Genomic DNA, 17899 nt, shown 5'->3' on the forward strand with positions numbered 1-17899 from the left:
ACAATAACGGCAAATATGTGAGACTGTATGGGGAATATATACTTTTGGGATCCCCCCGAATAATGTTTCGATCGGATCTCGAAAGTTAGGTGAAGCATGTTAAGTAAATCGGAGAAAACACACAGTGTTTATCTATATATTCATTTGCTAAAGCGGCGAGCAGATATAAATTTTGATTGTATTTACAAAACAATTAAAAAACAAAATGAGAAAATTATAATAACTAAACTAAAGAAAAAAATGCTAAAATGAAAATAAGTAAAGAGAATGCCACTCATAGGGATATAAGCAAGCATATTTGTAAATCGGTTCGAGCCGAATTAAATTGCGTTCTCTGTTTTTTTTTTGTTTTCGTTTTTATCTATTCCTATTTGCATTTCGAATATCACATTAAATGCTGATTACTTTTGCTGATATAATTGCACCAAAACACAACACAACCCAACACAAACATACCTATACATGTACTATATTATATATCTAAGCGTGTCCGTGTCTTACTAAATAATCGATAGCGCAACAACGCCTGACACGGCATCGCAACTTGGAATATATTATAAATGGAAGAGGAGCAGTTCCCCCTCCCCCTTACTCCCTGTGAGTACATACACTGATATCAGCGGGTCCATTTCGGAACCGAAAACATATTGAGAGAGAGAAAGAAAAAGAGCGAAAAAGTTATACTATAAAATGTACAATATGCGATTGTTGAATATTTGATATTTTTGAACGTGAACAACACATATGAATCACCCATAAAATGCATCCAAGCTACCAGTTTTCCCTTCCCCAATCCGCACTTATTGTTAGACCTCTCATATTCCTCAGCACCAACTAATTAATCTCATTACCAAATCTCTTTATATACAAATATATATATTTACCCTATAGGCTTAAATATCAACTTATGTATGTATGCAGTAAAACTCAACCGGCTTATTCAAAAACAAATACCTTACTATGTATGTATGTATATCGTGTACGATAATAAATATTTTAACAATTACATTTGTCTATTGTATTATAACAGTATGAAAGGGTAATTTTATCAGACGATAAAGTTTTTCTCTTCGTTCATATATTCAAATATAACTCTTGAACTTCTGAAGTCTGGAAGAAATATAGCAGTCAAATTTTAGCTTATCTTGAAAAAAGAACAAATGCAACAACGAACAAATTTAAAAACCCATTAAATGAATCATACAAATTCCTATTCGATTCAAAGATAAATTTGAAATTATAAATATAATTTTTCGTTGGTTCTTTTTCTTATACATATGTATATGTAACTCTTGCTATATATGTTATAGCTTGCATTTGAACCAGTACTTATCGAAGACGCAAAGCCAGTTGGAGCTATTGAGCAGCGTTTCCGAAACTGAGGATCTAGCTTACAAGATGTTTAATAAAAGAGACATTTGAATAGGACGACAATACACAAAAAGTTAAAGATTGTTACATTGTTTATTTAGGAGTTGTATCTATTATCGTTACATATTAATTAAGAGTTAATCGTAATCGCAGCACCCACTTTGCCTGCCCCGCGTTTCTGGTTCTTATTGGGTCGTCGCTTCTTCTGTTGCTGGGTATTGAAACGCAACTGCAGTTTGGTGCCCGCCATGCTCAGTTCCTTCTTCAAGGCGTTGCGTGCCTCAAAAGTTGAGGGCAAAGTCACGGTGGCTGCGCTGTAGTCACGGAATCTGCCTTTACCGGGCTTCAGCTGTATGTCAACGGCATTTTCGAAGAGTTGACGCACTTGGGCTACCGAGGCGGTCTTGGGCAGATTGGTAATGAGCACCGATGAGGTGAACTTAGATTTGCGGGACACCTGTTTTGTGGCACGTTTGGTCAGAGCTTTCGTTTTGCGTTTCTCAAACGATTGCTGCTTGCGGACAACAAGTTCGTTGACGAACTCATCTGAATCGGTCTTTGGAAGTGACACGAATAATCCCTCGAATCCAGCTTTATTGTTTTTAATTGAAGCTGTAATGTCCTGCAACGCAGTGTCACGATCCTGCTGAGTTTGGAATTCGACTAGGCAGAAACGTGCATGCTTTTGACGTGGTTTGGATGCCTTCGATATGAGTGGATGCAGCGCTTTTACCTTTGAGTTGAATTCCTGTTCATCCAATGGAAGCTTGTGTAAGAAACGGACATACAAACGTGTTCCCTTGCGCTGTTGGTATTTGCTGTGTATTTGTTCCTCGATAATTTCTGCTCTCGTTTTGCGGGCCGTTGTTTCCTCTCCTTCGTCACTCAACTCGCTACCTTCATCGGAGTCTCCGCCATCACCGTCGTCATTAACATCGTCATCTACATCTTCATCTTCATCCGACTCTGTTGCACTGGCTCCCAAATCCACTTCATTCTCCTCATCATCGGATGCGTCTGAATTATCTGTGATACTTTCTTCCTCATCTGAGATAGTTTCTTCAGTCACTTTCTTCATTTTTGGTAAGTGCAACAAATTTGTTTATGTCGTTTGTCGCTCACACGTGCTTGAAAACAATAGCGTTGCCACTCTCTAGCAAACAGCTGGCTGGTTAATCGAATGCTTAATCGATAGATTTTGTATACGTATTTTAGTGTATACACAATTTTTTTATCTGTTAATTATTTGGGATATTCGAATTTGCAAATAAAAACAAAAAAATTAGTTACATGTTGTACCATAGATAACATAACATCATACTTTCATAAATAACATCATACTTTAAGTCTCGCGCATTTTTAAGTGTATTGCAAACTTTGTACTTTTAAGCGCTACCAAATGACAAATTTGGTATATTTATTACACGTAAAACCGCCGATTTTAGAAATTTTGCTCACGGTCACACCCAAACACAGGTGTTAAGCTCTTCGTTCGCAGCAGAAAATCAGTTTTTTTTAGCATAAATAAAACACAAAATGGGTATTATTGAAAACATTAGAGATTGGTTTTCATCCGAGGCATGGGTGAACAAAACTTCGGCTATTATAGCCGGCTTTCTGGTATGTAGTAAATGATAGTATGCCAGCTAAAGGAATTGTGCGTAATTGATAAAAAATGTTTACTCCTCCTGCAGTTCTTCACAGGGTGGTGGATAATAATCGATGCCATGTCTGGCGACAGTCAGCACCAGATAACGACAGGACATGTTTTCATTGGCATCTTTGGGACCCTTAGCTTTGCTATGATCAACATTGTTAAAGGCGAACATGTAAGTGACAATAATATTTGTATATACGCACTTCATACATATGTACAAAGAAATATGAGTCACTCCGTCTTATGTGCAATTCTTTTGTTTGTTATAGATTTCGGAAGATAACACTTCGGAATGGGGAGCGAGAAATGCAAAGATCGTACTGCTCCTTGGCTTCATCATGGGATTTGCGTCGATCATTGCGGCCATTTGGGTGATGATCTCAGACTTTATCAACAATGGTAAGATTGAAAGTAGATACTGTTAAATTTGTCCAGCGATACAAATCGAATCCTTGTTCACACAGATAAAAAGGAAACGAGCCTAGGTGTGGCGCTGCTACTGCAGAATGTCTTCATACTATTCGGCAGCTTGGTGTACAAATTCGGACGCAACGAGGAGCAGTGGAACGAGTAAACTGAACATATCCCTCTAAAAAGGGGCTGTGAACGGGAGGTGCATCCATTAATTAGTAATTAATCTAAACAACACACATTGTATTCATAAACAACAACAAAAACCACGAAAATAATCTCATTTAACGATATAATTAATTAAACGACGAGTCACTCGCACACTCTCAAGTGGATTTTATTGCAGACGCAAAGCATTAAACCAACAGCAAAGAGCAGACTGAGTTGGCTGTGGATGTGGCCATCCCAATAAGCAGCTGTATATCTGTATAATAAGAATAACAATTTGTAAAATGCTTATGCTACCCAAGCATTTCGCTAAGCATACGCATCAATGGGGCACTCGTTCTCGTTCTGCAGACACCACTGAGGCTGCATTGCCTCCGCTCCGATGCCATTCTCCACGAGACGCTCGCGATGCAACAGCATGCGTGCCTCCGCCTGCTTCCAGCCACCATCAGCGCCAACGGGATCCGACCACAGACGTTCGGCCAAGGCGCTGGCTCGCGGCCAGAAGCGATTGTCCAACGTATACTCATCGATCTGTTCGGACCAAATTGCTGCCTCGGCGCCGAGCACATGATGCTGATAATCGCCAGCGATATGGGTGAGATTGTTCTCGTAGACCTTCTGCCAGCCAATGTAGGGTGAACACCAGTTGTTGCCATCCGTTACCCAGCCAGGACCGCCGCAATCAAAGTAAAGTGCATCATAGTTGGACACAATGATGCGATAGCCGCGTTTCAATATCTTCTTGATCACCTTGTCGGTGCCAGTTGTCCAGATTTGAATGATGTAACGCTGCGGATTCAAATAGTCATCAATATACTGCTCCTGTGTCAGTGTGCTCGTCCAGAGCACAATAGGCGTTGGTGCTGCCGCTGTCGAAGTCAAGTTATCCCAGCGCTTAAGAGCTTCGGTTTGATAATGGCCCCACAGACGCATAAAGTCGGCTTCATTCAGATTCCATCCCTGCTTTGTCATCCAATTGCGTATTGTTTCGCTGCTGTTCCAACAGCCCACAGAGACTTCATCGCCGCCCATGTGGAAAACGTCGGGATCGAAGAGCTCAAACATATCACTGAAAATGTCCTGCAGCACATCGTACATCTCGGTAACCGTAGGATCCAGTTGTCCACAAGGCGGCTCAACGCAAAACTTTTGCCATGGCTGCGCATTGAAGCAGGCAGTCATGTTCTTATGTTGCCAACCTTCGCCCACATGCGCCGGACTGTCGAACTCGGGCATAACACGAATGCCACGCACACGTCCATAATTCACAATGTCCTGGATGTCCTTGTGCGTGTAGACCTTGCTAGGTGTATAGGCGCCCAGTTTGGACAGCTCGGGGCGTTTGCTCACCTCGAGCGGGAAGCTGTGCGAATCGGTGATGTGCCAGTGGAAGGTGTTGAGCTTGACCATGGCCATGCCATCTGCGAAAGAGAAAAAGGAGTGAGTAAGAGACGAGGAGGAGGAGCACCCCATAGCTTACCCAATGTGCGCTTGATGGACTTGACGGAGAAGTAGTTGCGTGACGTGTCCAGCAAAAGTCCGCGCCATTTGTAGACGGGTGCATCGCTGATGCTGGCGTTCGCTGTCACCTGGAGTTCGCGGCGAATGTCGTCGTAGACAATCAGTTGATTGAGCGTCTCCAGTGCATGGCGTGCGCCATAAAAGTTGTCTGCCGTAATGTTGGCAGTCACCTGGCCAGCGGTGGAGTTGGTGCCAATTTGCAGCACATAGCTCTCGTCGGTGTCGAGGGTGAGGCGTGTGGGCTTCGCACTATCAGCGGTATTTATGACTACCGCCAATTGATAGCCACCCGAACGCAGCAGCTTGAGATTGGGTATCTTGGCGTGCACCAAGTCCATCCAACGTCGCTCGGTGTCCCGCCAAACTTTGTCCCTTTTATTGACGCCGCCAGGCCTTTGGATTTTAATATTGGTGATGTCCACTTGACGCATCAGCGGCTCCAGCTGCACAGCGCCCGTGGGCTTGGGCCACAACGTTCCAATGCTGCTGCTGCAGAAGAGACGGCAGACGGGCAGACTGATTGCCTTGGCAAAGTTGTCCTCGCTCAGCTCCACCTTGCGACAGACGCCAGAGTGGCATTCGTAGCCGTAAACCAGATCGCTGTCACAATGCAAAAATGAGAACTTTCAACTTGGAATACTTATATTATATCTATTATGCACTTACTCGGCTCCAGCAGCTGCCCCAGGTGTTGGCAGACAGCCAAAGGCCAACGAAACGCTTAATGCCACTGCAAGCGGCAACAACTTCATTTTGCTGCTTTTTTTTGTGTTGTTAGTTTTTATAACAACAATAATCAATCGAACGCACGGGGAATAATAAACAGACAACCTGAAACGGGTTTTCTTAGCTTACGTTACGTATTCCCGTTCAAACTGAGCGCTATGAAAGCGAACAGCAAATAAACCAGTGTCGAGGGCTCTTCAGCGCCAACTGACGCCTTTGTTTTGCTGCGCGGTCAATTTATCGGTTCGGCAACACTCGACATCGATTGCGATTACTCTGATACACATACAGTCACACCCACACACACACTTGTGCACATCAGTGCAGGCAATGCAGCTGTTTTTCCGTTAGATGTGGCTATGATTAGTGTGCAAGTCTATCAAAAGAAGATAACAATCATATATCAGTTTAATATTCAATTTGAATATGTATGTATATTTCAAAAATTTGTTTAGATACATTTGTTATAGATAGTGTGTTATTATTAGATGTTTTAGGGAAGCGTAGAATTGAATATCTGTCTGAATTTGGAAAGAAACCAAAAAAAAGGGCCTGCTTGTCTAGAAATACAATACGTTAATAGGCTAATATTTCCAAGAAAAATTTACTTTGTGTTGTTGAAATAGATTATAAAAATATGCACATAAAAACAATAAACATTCATAAACATCAGCGAAAAACAAAACATGCATCGACTTTGCTAACTAATAATCTACTTAGTAACACAGTGACTCAAATAATTTTCTACGGTGAAGCTGCATTTTCCTTTGGTTTGTTATATTAAACTTATGCGGGTATAGCTAATCAGAGAGGCAGAGTTATTTTAGAAAAAACTAACTTACAATTAGTAATAAGGAATTTAAAGCTGTGGCTTAGCATATTGAAGAAACTTCACTTCTTCAAAATCGGCTGATAAAAATGTTCAAATGTTGAAAAACTCGTTTAGCTATTTTCAATGGCCCTTCCAGCTAAAACGGAGGTTTACAGTTGGCAACACTGATACAGACGCAAGCCGAGGCTCGCTCACATATACACAAGTTACGTGAGTGTTTGTTGTTATGTCGAAGAGCAGATTACATACATTTGCTTTTAACTATCGTTCTTGTTCGTCAAGTCATATTTTAAAATACCGCAAAAAAGCACTAGAAGATAGCAAAAGTGGCTGTAAATCTTGGTGAAAGCTCCTTAGGTACATATAAATATATTAACACTTAATTTGTGCCTCCTGCGATTTCGCAATATCTATTAAAAACACATAATATATGCAAGGTCATCGACCTACCGGAAATATGCATAGAACATTAGTTTATATTTCTATTGGGTTCTTAACGATTACATTATCTTTATTAGCTATTCTACACTATGTGGGATTTGCGCCCTTCTGCGTTAAGGTGTTATCCTCATAAGTCTCTAGCACGTCAGCCAAATGCTCGTTATCTCTCGGCTTCTTGAACTGTCGCTTTTTGTTCGCCGCCTTCTTACGCTTCGGCACGGGTTTCTTAAGGCCATGGTCTTGCATCGAACGAATACCTAGTAAAATATAAAACAATAGGTAATTGGTTGGCTGCATATTGAGAATGCATTTGGCTTTCACCTTGTTTCTCGAGGTATTCATCGATTTTGGCATCATCCATTGCATCGACTGTTGCGGAACGCCAAAGCTTCTGAAACTCGTCGTCCACCTAATAAATGGGTAGAATTAGTTTAATAAGGCATACGATAAGCGTAAAACTTTTCTTCGGAGCTTACGGCAAAATTGGCGGTTCTGTCATTGTAGAAGAGTATCTTCTTTTTGTCAATGGGTCGGACAATGAACAATATTTCAGCAGCGCGATTTTTTAAAACCTTTTCGCAATGTGGCAGCGATTCTTGCACATCCTCTAGTAAAATGCCGCCAAGACCCTTTAAGTCGTGCTGCTTCAGCAATCGCATCAGAGTCTTGCCGTCTTTGATTTTGTAAACGGGTTTGAAGCTGAACTTTTGTCCATCCGGAGTGACATCTATTTTGGGATTATTGCTAAGCGCTTCACCAGCCAACCACTGCAACGAATAGCAAGATGCACATTATTGTATTGGTCATAAAAGAAAAGGGAACCATCATGGCTTACATTCTTCACCGATTGGCCTATATCTAGCTGGTTGGTTTCATCAAGGATCTCTTCAATACTCAATGGATGATCATCGCCATCCTGATGGCGGGTGCGCATAAATTTCACTATTTTGGCCAAGACTCCAAAACGATATTGGGAACTGCCAGACATGGTTTTGTATCTACAGAACAAGTATATGATATATTGGATGATCTGGGACAGCCTGTGAGCACTTACGTAGAAGCATCAAGCTTGGGTGCCGTTGGAGGGCGCATTTTCTTTTGGGAATCATCTCTGCTCGGCGGTGGCGGCGCTCTTTCCGTTCTGGTTTTCTTCTCAACGCTGCAAATAGAAAAAAAAACAACACGATATGTATTAAAACGCGACTTGTTAGCAGGAAGGTTGGGGAACTTACGTTGGCGTAGCCATCGCCCGTTTTTTGAACGCCTCGCGTTCCCGAAGCAGTGCGGGATCCATTATTATTTATTTTTAAGCTTTTTCGGTATTTACTAAAAGAAAATTTGATATTTTAAAATAATTACAATTTGCTTCAACAAAAAGCAGCTGTTGACTGAGTCAGGGTGACCGTAGTTGGTGATATTTAGATTTCCAAAAACATACCAAATTTTACCACAATCATTGATTACTAGATGGTTACTCTAAAAACAGTATTTTCCCCGATAGCCGATTTTTGGTCGATATATATGTAATTCGATAAAAAATAAAACCACAGCAAAAGGTTTCATGGCGCGCATTTTCAAAAACACTATTAAAAACAGTCAGTTATATTTTGGTAATTTCGTTTATTTTTATCGCTTTAAGGGCTTTACATAATAGTTGTATATAATTATGTCATATTTGAGTGATTAAATTTCTATGCAGAAATCTACGATCGGTAAGCTTGCTTTTTGAATATATATTCTTATCTTTGTCGGAATACGTTAGTAAATTGTACAACGAGTTCGTTTCTTGTATATAGTTTCTTGGTTTTTGTATTATGGTAAGGGTAATGCGATAGATACGATAGTCCAGTTAGTGGTTGGTTTTTTTTTTTTGTTTTTTGCATTCATTGTTTCATGGTTTCGTTGGCTCCGTTTAGGTCTGGTCTTTATTGGGTCTCTTCAGTACAAACAGCGCACACAAAAACAAGTCAAAATTGTGTAAAGTTGGTTGTTTGGTAGTTCTTGTTTTCTCGTATCTTGTTTCCGTTTTCCGTGTCTGTTCACTTCTGTTCACTCGTGTTTTCACTCAGTTTTGATTGTGATTGTTGTGGTTCTCGTTCTGGTTGATTCCGTAGTGTTTTTTGGGCGGTTGTTGGTCAGTTGAACTGTTTAATTGATCTGTTTTCTGTAAACTACTCGTACATTATGTTCTTTTTGTTAAGTAGTATGTTGTTGTCAGTGGGGTCTGTGGAAATAGAAAGATAAAAATAGTTTTTGCTTATTATGTTTGTTCGTGGTCGATGATCGGCAGGATCGTCAAATTGCTGCTGAATTTTTGAGGGCGTTTTTAGTTAAGTTACAAGTACAGAAGAACGGCGGTAGTATCTAATTGTAATAGAACAGTCTGAATATACGATAAGTCTATATTTTTTTTTGTGTACATACATAATAATAATAAGCAAGATTTTTGGATCTTTCTTACACTAAACACTAACAACTTACCTCAGATCAGGCGTTCAACGCATTCCAAAACTATGGCTACATTAATATATATAGATACACAGGATCAGCATTAAAAAATGTATAACTTACACTTAATTTCGTCGTAATCGCTTCCTGCCACTATCGTCACCATCGGAGCCACTTCGTTCCTCCGCTTCCATAACCTTTATTTTAGTGCCACAGATTTCTGCACCATTCAACACAGTTATTGCCTTTTGGGCACTTTCCCGTTCCGAATATTTGACGTATCCGCAATTTTTATTCGGCAGCAGATAGACATCAATAAGTCCTTTCCAGCAGGAGAATATATTCTTCAATATTGAGTGCGGCAGATTCTAAAATGTAATTTTCAATTGTAAGTAAAATACATAAAAATCAGTTGTAACTAGTTCACTTACAGCTGAGAGCACAATAAAAAGCCTTTGAGCAACTTGAGAATCGGGAGATGCAAGTGGTTGTGTTGGTGGCAAAGGTACATTGCAAATAGCGTCCTTTTTAGTGCGTTCTACAAAGTACGAGTAGAGTAAATTCATCATCATCAGCATAATAAAATTTGAGATATTTTACATACTGTCTATAAACGAGGTGTCCATGCGAGCTGAACTCATGCCATTTACTTTGACAATTATGCGTTCACCCATCGGATATTCCAGGCCATGCAGTTTGTCTCTGTAAGCAAATGATGTGTGTTGCAGTAAATTGGTAAAGTACATGAATGTAAAACATTACTTGGCATAAATCGCAGCTTCTGGATTGTCGTAGACAACAACGGCTTCATTTGTCCGCGGTCCATCTGTAAAAATGACAAATGTAAGATTTGTGATACATTATAAAGTTATCCGCTTACGTTCGCGCATGATTTGACAATAGTCGAGGCCGGGTATAATGTCAAAGAGTCGCCATAACTGATCCTGGTTAACACAATTGCTGACCGTCACCTCGAGGCATGTGGGCTGTGGGACGGGGACGTTTTGCATGCGTAAAAATGCCGACATATCACTGTTGACCGATGCATTCCAATCGTTGTTGTAACTACCACCTCCGCCGCTACCGCCTCCATTACCACCGCCATTGTAATTGGAGCCGCCTCCACCACCGCCTCCTCCTCCTCCGCCACGTCCCGAGCCATATATGGGACTATCATCAGCCAGACGCCCGTATTGGTCACGTTGTGTGCGCGAAGAACCCTTTGGCTCGGCAAAGACTGCCTTGTATTTAGCAGAACAATTTTCGAATGCTACTGCGGCATAATAGAATCTGTAGAATATAAAAATTTAGTATACATAACATAAGTTGAAATCCAAGAAATACTCACTTTGTAAAACGCACGTATCCAAAACCCTTTGGACTGCCATTGTTCTTCTCCCGCACAATGGTCACATTCTCCACCTCACCCCATTGCACAAACTCATCACGTATGTCATCTTCGGTCGCTGTTTTTGGTATGACAATAAACAGTCGCACATACTTTTCCTGCTCGTTTTCAGATTTATTTGAACCTTGATTACGACTGCAAATCAAACAAAAGAAAATCACATATCGAGTACAGTTGGTAATGCTAATTAATGCTGATCTCAACAGCAGCAGCAGCGGGAAAAAAGTTGCCAGGTCATTACTTATTTCACTTACTTTGCGGCAACCAGCACCTTGAGAGTTCTATCTGTTTTTCCAATCGTTTTGCCATTCATCTCTTCCTGCGCCTTAGCGGCATCGGAAGTCTTCGAAAACTTGACATATGCAATGCCTTTGTTCTCCTGTGTGTGTTTATCCTTAACCACCCAAATATCTTCTATCTCCCCGTACTTTGAGAACGCTTCGCGAAAATCTTCTTCGGTATGCGCTTTGTTGCAAATTATAAATAGCCGCGACATCGGCGGATCATCATCATTCGAATAATCCTGGCCACCACGTCCGCCGCCGCGTGATTGTGAACGATAATCGGACATATTTCTTATTATTTTTTTCTGTTTTGCGAAATAATAATTTTCTTTCTCACTGTCTCACTTCCTTCTATTTTATTTTTTTCCCGACGAGACGCAGAACACAAAATGGCAGAAATAAAAAAATGCCTACTGTGTACATTTGTGTATACCACACAGTGTGACCGCAGTTTATATTTGGAAATACGCTCTTTTCGTCGTTCATGATTGAAAGCTGGTCACATTTTTTAACAGCTCAACTTGTTTTTCGTAAAAGAAACTACGGCAGTACCGATTTGAAATTTGAGTAATAATTGCAAAAAAAATAATATATTACCACAAAATAGCCCCTCTTGATTCCGTTCAGAATATTTGTTTGTAATACCGGCTGGGATATTTACCAACACTGACCGCTTGCAGGTTTGTTTATCTCGAAGTCAGGTAAACGCTCTGATGCTCTATCTGTCATACTCTACAACGTTCGCGCCAATTTATCCTACTACCTGTGCGAAAAGGCTACAGTTGCGAATAAAACACTAATGCCTGATCTAGCCTGCTTTAGTTACAATAGGTTCTTCCAAATGTCAACATTTCAAAGAGTCGCAATTATTGTCATAACAATGTCATATTACCACAACGTCCTTGGCGATATGACGAAAATGTCGAAGAAGTCGCATGTTGAGGACTTTGAAGGCGTTACTGTATTATTTGAGGCTCTTACAACATCGCCAAACGACGACAACTGGCAAGTGTTTTCCTTTCCAAACAATGTCAAACACGCTGATAATATACCTCGGAATTGTACAGTCGTATATCTCAAGGAATGTACGTCCTGGAATAAATGCAGGCAAACTTGTTACAAGACGGGAGCAACGAGCTACAGGTGGTTTCATGACGGCTGTTGTGAATGTGTTGGTGGTTACTGTGCAAGCTATGGAATAAATGAGAGTCGATGCAGTCAATGCCCCGAACCAGGATGTGATGACGATTCAGACGAAGACGAACATGAATAACAACAATCAACTGTACAAATGTACTGATAACAAATTTATGAAACGTTTTATCGATGCTCAGAAATAGTTTTGCTTCCAAATAATATTGTAACTGATTGATAAATAAATTTTATTTTTAAGATCAATTTATATTTTTGCTTTATTTCCTAAAATTAAATTATTTTCCTGATCATCTGCGCCGGAATGTGACCACAAAACCAATTTCCGAAAATGATTTAACGCCAATTGTAGACATACCAAAATGTACAAATCCCGATATTGTCACCTGTTGGTTCTACAAAACCGATTAATCCTTTTCGATAGTCAAATTTATCGCTAATTGCACATCACTAATTTCAACTCCACGTTGTTTTGGATTGGTGCATTTTTTAAACAAGTTTAAAATTAAAAAAATAAAAATAACAAATGGGCCGTAAATTCCAAAAGAAAGGAAAGAAGGTCGAGCAGTTGGAGATTGTGCCGCTGGATGAAAATCCACCACTTCCATCACAACGACCATCTGATGAAGTGATTCCAAAAAAGGTATGAAGCATCTATCTATTGCTAAGGAAATTAATAAATCCTCAACATTTCTCAATCTCTGCAGGAGAAATGGATCAACAAGCAGCGTGTATTGGTGTTTGCCGCACGTGGTATCAGCCACCGAGACAGACATTTAATGCGTGATATCAAAACATTGATGCCGCATCATCGTGCCGAGTCCAAAATGGAGCGTGCCAAAACGTTGTCGGTCATCAATGAAATGTCTGAGATGAAGCACTGCAACAAGGCCATGTTGTTTGAGGGACGCCGTAAAAGAGATTTGTACATGTGGGTGGCGAATACTTCGGGTGCTACCGGACCATCGGCTAAATTTCTCATTGAGAATATTCACACAATGGCTGAGTTGAAATTGACCGGCAATTGCTTGAAGGGTTCGCGTCCGTTCCTATCGTTTGATGCTAAGTTTGACGAGTTGCCACATCTGAAACTGCTCAAAGAGTTGTTGGTGCAGACATTTTCGGTGCCTAACCATCATCCCAAGAGCCAGCCGTTTATTGACCATGTGTACACATTCACCTACCTGGATAATCGCATCTGGTTCCGTAATTTCCAAATCCTTTCCGAAGATGGTGGTCTCTCCGAGGTGGGACCCCGATATGTCATGAATCCTGTAAAGATTTTTGATGGCTCATTTACGGGCAAAACCATTTGGGAGAATCCCGACTACGTGAGTCCATCGAAGCAGAGACAATTGTTGAAGAAGGCTGCCAAGGACAAATATGTTAATCGTGTTGAGCAAAAGGTGCAACACGAAGCAACGCGTCCCATGAATGCTTATGAGGGTCTGGACAATGAAGAGATCTTCGACGACGAGGACCCCATTGAGACAGCCAAACTGTTAGCACTGAAGGCCAAAAAGAAGGCACAGCAAACTAAAACACCGAAGGCGGCATTGACACAAAAGATTAAGGACAAACAGATGAAGGCCGTGCAGAAGGTGATTGAGCAAAGGAAGGCCAAGGTGAAACGTGAGAAAAAGGTTTAAATGTTTTATTACGAATAAATATACATAAATACATATATATAAAAAATGGATACATTTAATAAATACAGTTACAACTTCTTGTACATTTGCCTCTGTTTCAGTAGTATATATATATCTTGATATTAGCAAACATTAGATTCTTATTTATTATTTCTTTTCATTGCATTTTGTACGTTGAGTTGAGTTTGTTTTGTTTCTTAACACGGAGGGTCCTTCACCAGACATCCATTCTAAGATGTGCGTTCGTTATGAGTTTCGTCTTGTTTCTGGAATATTATGAGGGAGAACTTCTTAAAGAATTTACTCGGCCATAGGATACACTTCGGCATCTGTGGGTGGCAGTCGTGTAATGCTGAATGGCTGCTTGTTAATGGGCATCATTTCGACCACCTGAATTGGTGGCTCTTCGCCCGGCTGCAGCGGTTCCTCGCCAACTAGCTTGGCCAGATTGCTCTGCGCCCAGCGACCGGCGCGTCCATTAATCGTCTTATCCTCGCAGACACACAGGAAGAGTGTATCGACGACCATCTCAAAGAGCGACAGCACAATGTGAGCAATAAAGAACGAGAAGATGATAATCAATATGACGGGCGCCATATAGAAATTAAGTCCCGGCTTATCCTTCAGCATAACGATGCCAATCAAGCCGGAAAGTGCGGCCACAACAACCTTGCCCAAGAAGAGAATAAAGTCACCAATGCTGTTGATTGTTGCCACTTGCAAAGCATTGGTGGCCATGGCATTCCAAGCCTGAAATGTTGAAACGTTTTAAATAATAATAATTACTTTATAGTTTAAGACTTACGATGCCTGCGGCTGGGCAAAAGTTGATGGATTCAATGGCAACCACAGTGTAGGCATTATGATTAAGGAATCGTATAAACTTCTCAAGCAGCCAAAAGCCGCAAATGCAGCACTTCAAACAGCAGGCAGCGCATTCAGAGCCCTTATCCTCGCCCTTCTTCAATCTGCAAATGAAAACAAGTATTTTAGTGAATATTAGAGTAATAAATAATGTGTTCGACACTTACTTGGCATAGAGATACGTCAAGATGAGGCGGGGAATTTTGAAAATGGTAATCACAAAAGAACCCTTGGCAACGGTGCCCAAATGATACTTAATCAGCTTGCCAATGGCATACCAAGTTGGTGTCGTTGTTGGCTTGCCAAAATACCAAAAGGCCACAGCAGCGGCCAAAGCAAATTGTTGGCAGGCAAATATAAACTCCACAGTCCAAATGAGACCCACAACATAGACCCAGAACATGCTACGCAAAGCACCGGCTTCCGCATACTCTATACGAGGAATAGCTATTAAAAGAGAGATGCGGATTAGTAAAGGTTCCAAGTATTGTGTGGAATGATTCTGCTATATACAATATAAGAGAGGCAACAAACATTCAGATCAATTGGTGTATATACATAAAAAGAGCGAGAGCTTAAAGAACACAATTTAAATGATGTCATATATATCACTTACGTAGCCATTTGACCAATGGTTTTTTTTTGGTTTTCAACAAAATAAAAATATCAATTTAGCATTAATACAATTAAAGTACTGCTACTATCTAATACTCCAACTATTCAAGTAACTTCCGAAATACTTTTGCGTTTGTTAACTTACTTCTTTGATCGTTTGTTGTTGCTGTTTGGTTGAGGAATTGCCCAGCAGTGGCGGGCAGCTGTTGAAATCCGGCATTGCCGTGGAACGGTGCAAGCGGACTCTCATCCGGAGTGGTGGCTGTTACAAGGCAGATGACCACCACCACCCAAAAGCTTAAAAATGCAATTAGCACTATAAATGCCAAGAGTGGAGCTATTAACAGTCCAGGCAGATTCATCATGCAGACGCCAGCCTCCTCAAAAAGTGCCGACAAGCCGGACAATTTATTTTTCAAAAAATATATGATGACCAACAGAATGATCTACAAATATAAAATAGTTAATTATTGAACTGAATAAGCATTTTGTGTCTCTTTTTCATACCATAGTTATAGTGGCTATAACAGCCAAGGCAAAGACAGCATCTCGATTGCGCAAGAACTCCTCCAGTTGAGAGTATTGAACATTTGGCGACTTGTTGCGTATGCTGTAGTAAGCATACCACAATGCACCAGCCAAGCCAACGCTGGCAATGATGACGAGCACACAAATTATCCAGGAGACGAGGCGGGAAAGCCAATGCATCGTGATAACCAATACAATGGAAATGACTATAAAAAAGATTTGCGTTAACTCTGCCATTATTGACATAAGGTTTCAAGACATACGCAGGGAAATACCGCAGACTGCGGCTATAAGGTGCCAGGTGGAGTAAATATCGGAGAGAAACTGTTGAGCAACATCCCAGCTGTTGAGCACATTGACCACCTCATCAGCAGCCGTTTTGGGCACGCAACGATGCAACACCGGCGAACTAAAGAAATATATATTGAAGCCATTAATAAATCCTTGAAGAATAACTGAGCAACGTTTACCTTTCGAGCACTGGAAGCGTGGGACACGGGCCGAGTATGTTGAACGTCTTGTCGCCCTTGCTCAGCCTTTCCACTTGCGCCATATTATAGTCATATTTGCAGAGTTGTGTGCCAGTTTCAGTAAAATAACTGAACAGCTCGCTGGGTTCATTCAGTGTGCGTTTCGGACAGGTTTTAACGCAAATCTTAAGCGATTGTTTGAGCTCCTTGACACTGAAGTAGAACAGTTCGGGTGTGTCAAGTGTATTGCGTCCGGATAGCGGGAAATTCTGAAAGCGTTCATTGTGCTTAACGCCACAGGTATTGCCAAAGGAGTCATAGCCATTAATCAGACGCAATGGATTGCCAAAAACGAAGGAGAAGATCGCAATCACAATCTGAAAAAAGAGACCGAGAGAGAGTGTGAAAATCAAAATCAAAACAAATATGATCTAATCGCGTATTACTACAAGGTATATATGATATATGCATGTGAATATGCTACTGTTTAAGTGCCAACGCCCACGAATTTTAGCATGACTAGATACAGTCTGAATTGTGCATAGCAAACAAATGCGGTATCATGACATGGGAATAGCGTGTCCAAACATATTTAATTTACTTTTTGCTAAAGGAATTTTTAATAGATTCATGTTTCATGCGCTGCCAAAGCCATTATATTGTGGCTAACATTTCATTAGACGAATTAGCAATAAGTCCACTCATATGATAGCGATGACGACACACACACTGTTGTTACAGTTGTGTGTTCAGTTCAAGCAACAACTTCTCCTCTCTCCCTTTGCACTACGACCGCACAAAAGAGAAGTCTGATTAATCTTTGCAGCTTTCACTTGACTTATATATGTTCATGTGGTTTTATATATAAATGCATTAGATTACTAGTGCATGCAGGAATGCGGGCTTTATTTTTTGCTATTACACATGCACTCACACACACACACTATTATGTATTTAGCATATTTACCAGAAATAGCCAAAACAATATGTAAAGTACAAGCCAAAATACGTCGGTACAGGAGCGGTATTTTGGTCTATTTCTATTGTTTTGGGCTTCGCCTTCGCCGTCCTTGCTCTCCGCACACCCCATTGCAACACCTTTCACTTATGTTAATTAATTATTATAATTTGTTTTCTATATTGAGCGTTTTATTTTTTGTTTTAATTATTTCGTTTCACAACCAAACCGCGAATGTCTGACAGGGACGGTGAAGCGGCCACTGAACACAAAAACAGTTAGGGCTGGCGCAAGTATTGTTCGTTTCGATACTTTCTCACTTGGCGTTGCATTTCAATATATCGATAACAATTTAGGCGCGGTGCATTGCACTTACGACCGTTACGCGCCAGT

General features: G+C 40.7%; 8 protein-coding genes across 9 annotated transcripts; 3 read left to right on the forward strand and 5 right to left on the reverse strand.

Moving 5' to 3' along the window:
* Positions 1-1444: 1444 nt before the first annotated feature.
* LOC117571912 (nucleolin) lies at positions 1445-2521 on the reverse strand. The gene has a single exon (XM_034254390.2). It carries the CDS (start codon positions 2447-2449, stop codon positions 1502-1504), a length of 948 nt encoding a protein of 315 aa, XP_034110281.1. The 5' UTR covers positions 2450-2521; the 3' UTR covers positions 1445-1501.
* A 302-nt stretch (positions 2522-2823) lies between these two features.
* LOC117571914 (transmembrane protein 50A) lies at positions 2824-3744 on the forward strand. The gene is made up of 4 exons (XM_034254392.2): positions 2824-2991; positions 3066-3200; positions 3298-3427; positions 3493-3744. The coding sequence occupies exons 1-4, from the start codon at positions 2908-2910 to the stop codon at positions 3600-3602; spliced, it is 459 nt and encodes a 152-aa protein (XP_034110283.1). The 5' UTR covers positions 2824-2907; the 3' UTR covers positions 3603-3744.
* On the reverse strand, positions 3731-6258 carry LOC117571910 (chitooligosaccharidolytic beta-N-acetylglucosaminidase). Its single transcript, XM_052003867.1, has 4 exons — positions 5987-6258; positions 5798-5887; positions 5091-5731; positions 3731-5031 (listed from the first exon to the last, which is right to left on the reverse strand). The coding sequence occupies exons 2-4, from the start codon at positions 5881-5883 to the stop codon at positions 3917-3919; spliced, it is 1842 nt and encodes a 613-aa protein (XP_051859827.1). The 5' UTR covers positions 5884-5887; positions 5987-6258; the 3' UTR covers positions 3731-3916.
* Positions 6259-7118: 860 nt separating this feature from the next.
* On the reverse strand, positions 7119-8515 carry LOC117568091 (general transcription factor IIE subunit 2). Its single transcript, XM_034248471.2, has 6 exons — positions 8363-8515; positions 8185-8289; positions 7966-8128; positions 7607-7897; positions 7452-7539; positions 7119-7387 (listed from the first exon to the last, which is right to left on the reverse strand). The coding sequence occupies exons 1-6, from the start codon at positions 8422-8424 to the stop codon at positions 7218-7220; spliced, it is 879 nt and encodes a 292-aa protein (XP_034104362.1). The 5' UTR covers positions 8425-8515; the 3' UTR covers positions 7119-7217.
* A 463-nt stretch (positions 8516-8978) lies between these two features.
* LOC117567599 (RNA-binding protein 45) lies at positions 8979-11669 on the reverse strand. Of its 2 annotated transcripts, XM_034247686.2 has the most exons (9): positions 11241-11669; positions 10927-11121; positions 10459-10868; positions 10341-10404; positions 10183-10280; positions 10010-10116; positions 9702-9946; positions 9612-9647; positions 8979-9354 (listed from the first exon to the last, which is right to left on the reverse strand). In XM_034247686.2, the coding sequence occupies exons 1-7, from the start codon at positions 11555-11557 to the stop codon at positions 9704-9706; spliced, it is 1434 nt and encodes a 477-aa protein (XP_034103577.1). In that variant the 5' UTR covers positions 11558-11669; the 3' UTR covers positions 8979-9354; positions 9612-9647; positions 9702-9703. The 2 variants fall into 2 exon arrangements, with proteins under 2 accessions (XP_034103577.1, XP_034103575.1); XM_034247684.2 differs by lacking the exon at positions 9612-9647.
* A 210-nt stretch (positions 11670-11879) lies between these two features.
* LOC117567601 (uncharacterized) lies at positions 11880-12429 on the forward strand. Its single transcript, XM_052003500.1, has 2 exons — positions 11880-12275; positions 12338-12429. Exons 1-2 carry the CDS (start codon positions 12070-12072, stop codon positions 12369-12371), a joined length of 240 nt encoding a protein of 79 aa, XP_051859460.1. The 5' UTR covers positions 11880-12069; the 3' UTR covers positions 12372-12429.
* A 431-nt stretch (positions 12430-12860) lies between these two features.
* Positions 12861-14156, forward strand: LOC117567600 (ribosome biogenesis protein BRX1 homolog). The gene is made up of 2 exons (XM_034247687.2): positions 12861-13065; positions 13130-14156. Exons 1-2 carry the CDS (start codon positions 12949-12951, stop codon positions 14069-14071), a joined length of 1059 nt encoding a protein of 352 aa, XP_034103578.1. The 5' UTR covers positions 12861-12948; the 3' UTR covers positions 14072-14156.
* Positions 14049-17770, reverse strand: LOC117567598 (choline transporter-like 1). Its single transcript, XM_034247683.2, has 8 exons — positions 17516-17770; positions 16549-16925; positions 16342-16487; positions 16058-16284; positions 15696-15996; positions 15103-15382; positions 14877-15039; positions 14049-14821 (listed from the first exon to the last, which is right to left on the reverse strand). The coding sequence occupies exons 1-8, from the start codon at positions 17636-17638 to the stop codon at positions 14372-14374; spliced, it is 2067 nt and encodes a 688-aa protein (XP_034103574.1). The 5' UTR covers positions 17639-17770; the 3' UTR covers positions 14049-14371.
* Between the last annotated feature and the right edge of the window lie 129 nt (positions 17771-17899).

The sequence above is a fragment of the Drosophila albomicans genome, chromosome 3 (assembly GCF_009650485.2).
Source record: "Drosophila albomicans strain 15112-1751.03 chromosome 3, ASM965048v2, whole genome shotgun sequence".
Lineage (NCBI taxonomy): Eukaryota > Metazoa > Arthropoda > Insecta > Diptera > Drosophilidae > Drosophila > Drosophila albomicans.

Bases quoted from the DNA above. Each gene is read 5' to 3' on its own strand.
- LOC117571912 (XM_034254390.2), bottom strand. From the start codon at position 2,449: ATGAAGAAAGTGACTGAAGAAACTATCTCAGATGAGGAAGAAAGTATC.
- LOC117571914 (XM_034254392.2), top strand. From the start codon at position 2,908: ATGGGTATTATTGAAAACATTAGAGATTGGTTTTCATCCGAGGCATGG. The intron at 2,992-3,065 runs GTATGTAGTAAA...CTCCTCCTGCAG, and splicing joins CTATTATAGCCGGCTTTCTG to TTCTTCACAGGGTGGTGGAT. The intron at 3,201-3,297 runs GTAAGTGACAAT...TGTTTGTTATAG, and splicing joins ACATTGTTAAAGGCGAACAT to ATTTCGGAAGATAACACTTC.
- LOC117571910 (XM_052003867.1), bottom strand. From the start codon at position 5,883: ATGAAGTTGTTGCCGCTTGCAGTGGCATTAAGCGTTTCGTTGGCCTTT. The intron at 5,732-5,797 runs GTAAGTGCATAA...GCATTGTGACAG, and splicing joins GGGGCAGCTGCTGGAGCCGA to CGATCTGGTTTACGGCTACG. The intron at 5,032-5,090 runs GTAAGCTATGGG...TCTCTTTCGCAG, and splicing joins GTCCATCAAGCGCACATTGG to ATGGCATGGCCATGGTCAAG.
- LOC117568091 (XM_034248471.2), bottom strand. From the start codon at position 8,424: ATGGATCCCGCACTGCTTCGGGAACGCGAGGCGTTCAAAAAACGGGCG. The intron at 8,290-8,362 runs GTAAGTTCCCCA...TTCTATTTGCAG, and splicing joins CGGGCGATGGCTACGCCAAC to CGTTGAGAAGAAAACCAGAA. The intron at 7,388-7,451 runs GTGAAAGCCAAA...ATATTTTACTAG, and splicing joins TGAATACCTCGAGAAACAAG to GTATTCGTTCGATGCAAGAC.
- LOC117567599 (XM_034247684.2), bottom strand. From the start codon at position 11,557: ATGTCCGATTATCGTTCACAATCACGCGGCGGCGGACGTGGTGGCCAG. The intron at 10,869-10,926 runs GTGAGTATTTCT...TATATTCTACAG, and splicing joins GGATACGTGCGTTTTACAAA to ATTCTATTATGCCGCAGTAG. The intron at 10,117-10,182 runs GTATGTAAAATA...CGTACTTTGTAG, and splicing joins GGACACCTCGTTTATAGACA to AACGCACTAAAAAGGACGCT.
- LOC117567601 (XM_052003500.1), top strand. From the start codon at position 12,070: ATGCCTGATCTAGCCTGCTTTAGTTACAATAGGTTCTTCCAAATGTCA. The intron at 12,276-12,337 runs GCAAGTGTTTTC...GGAATTGTACAG, and splicing joins TCGCCAAACGACGACAACTG to TCGTATATCTCAAGGAATGT.
- LOC117567600 (XM_034247687.2), top strand. From the start codon at position 12,949: ATGGGCCGTAAATTCCAAAAGAAAGGAAAGAAGGTCGAGCAGTTGGAG. The intron at 13,066-13,129 runs GTATGAAGCATC...CAATCTCTGCAG, and splicing joins ATGAAGTGATTCCAAAAAAG to GAGAAATGGATCAACAAGCA.
- LOC117567598 (XM_034247683.2), bottom strand. From the start codon at position 17,638: ATGGGGTGTGCGGAGAGCAAGGACGGCGAAGGCGAAGCCCAAAACAAT. The intron at 16,285-16,341 runs GTATGTCTTGAA...TCTTTTTTATAG, and splicing joins AGTCTGCGGTATTTCCCTGC to TCATTTCCATTGTATTGGTT. The intron at 14,822-14,876 runs GTAAGTCTTAAA...TCAACATTTCAG, and splicing joins TTTGCCCAGCCGCAGGCATC to GCTTGGAATGCCATGGCCAC.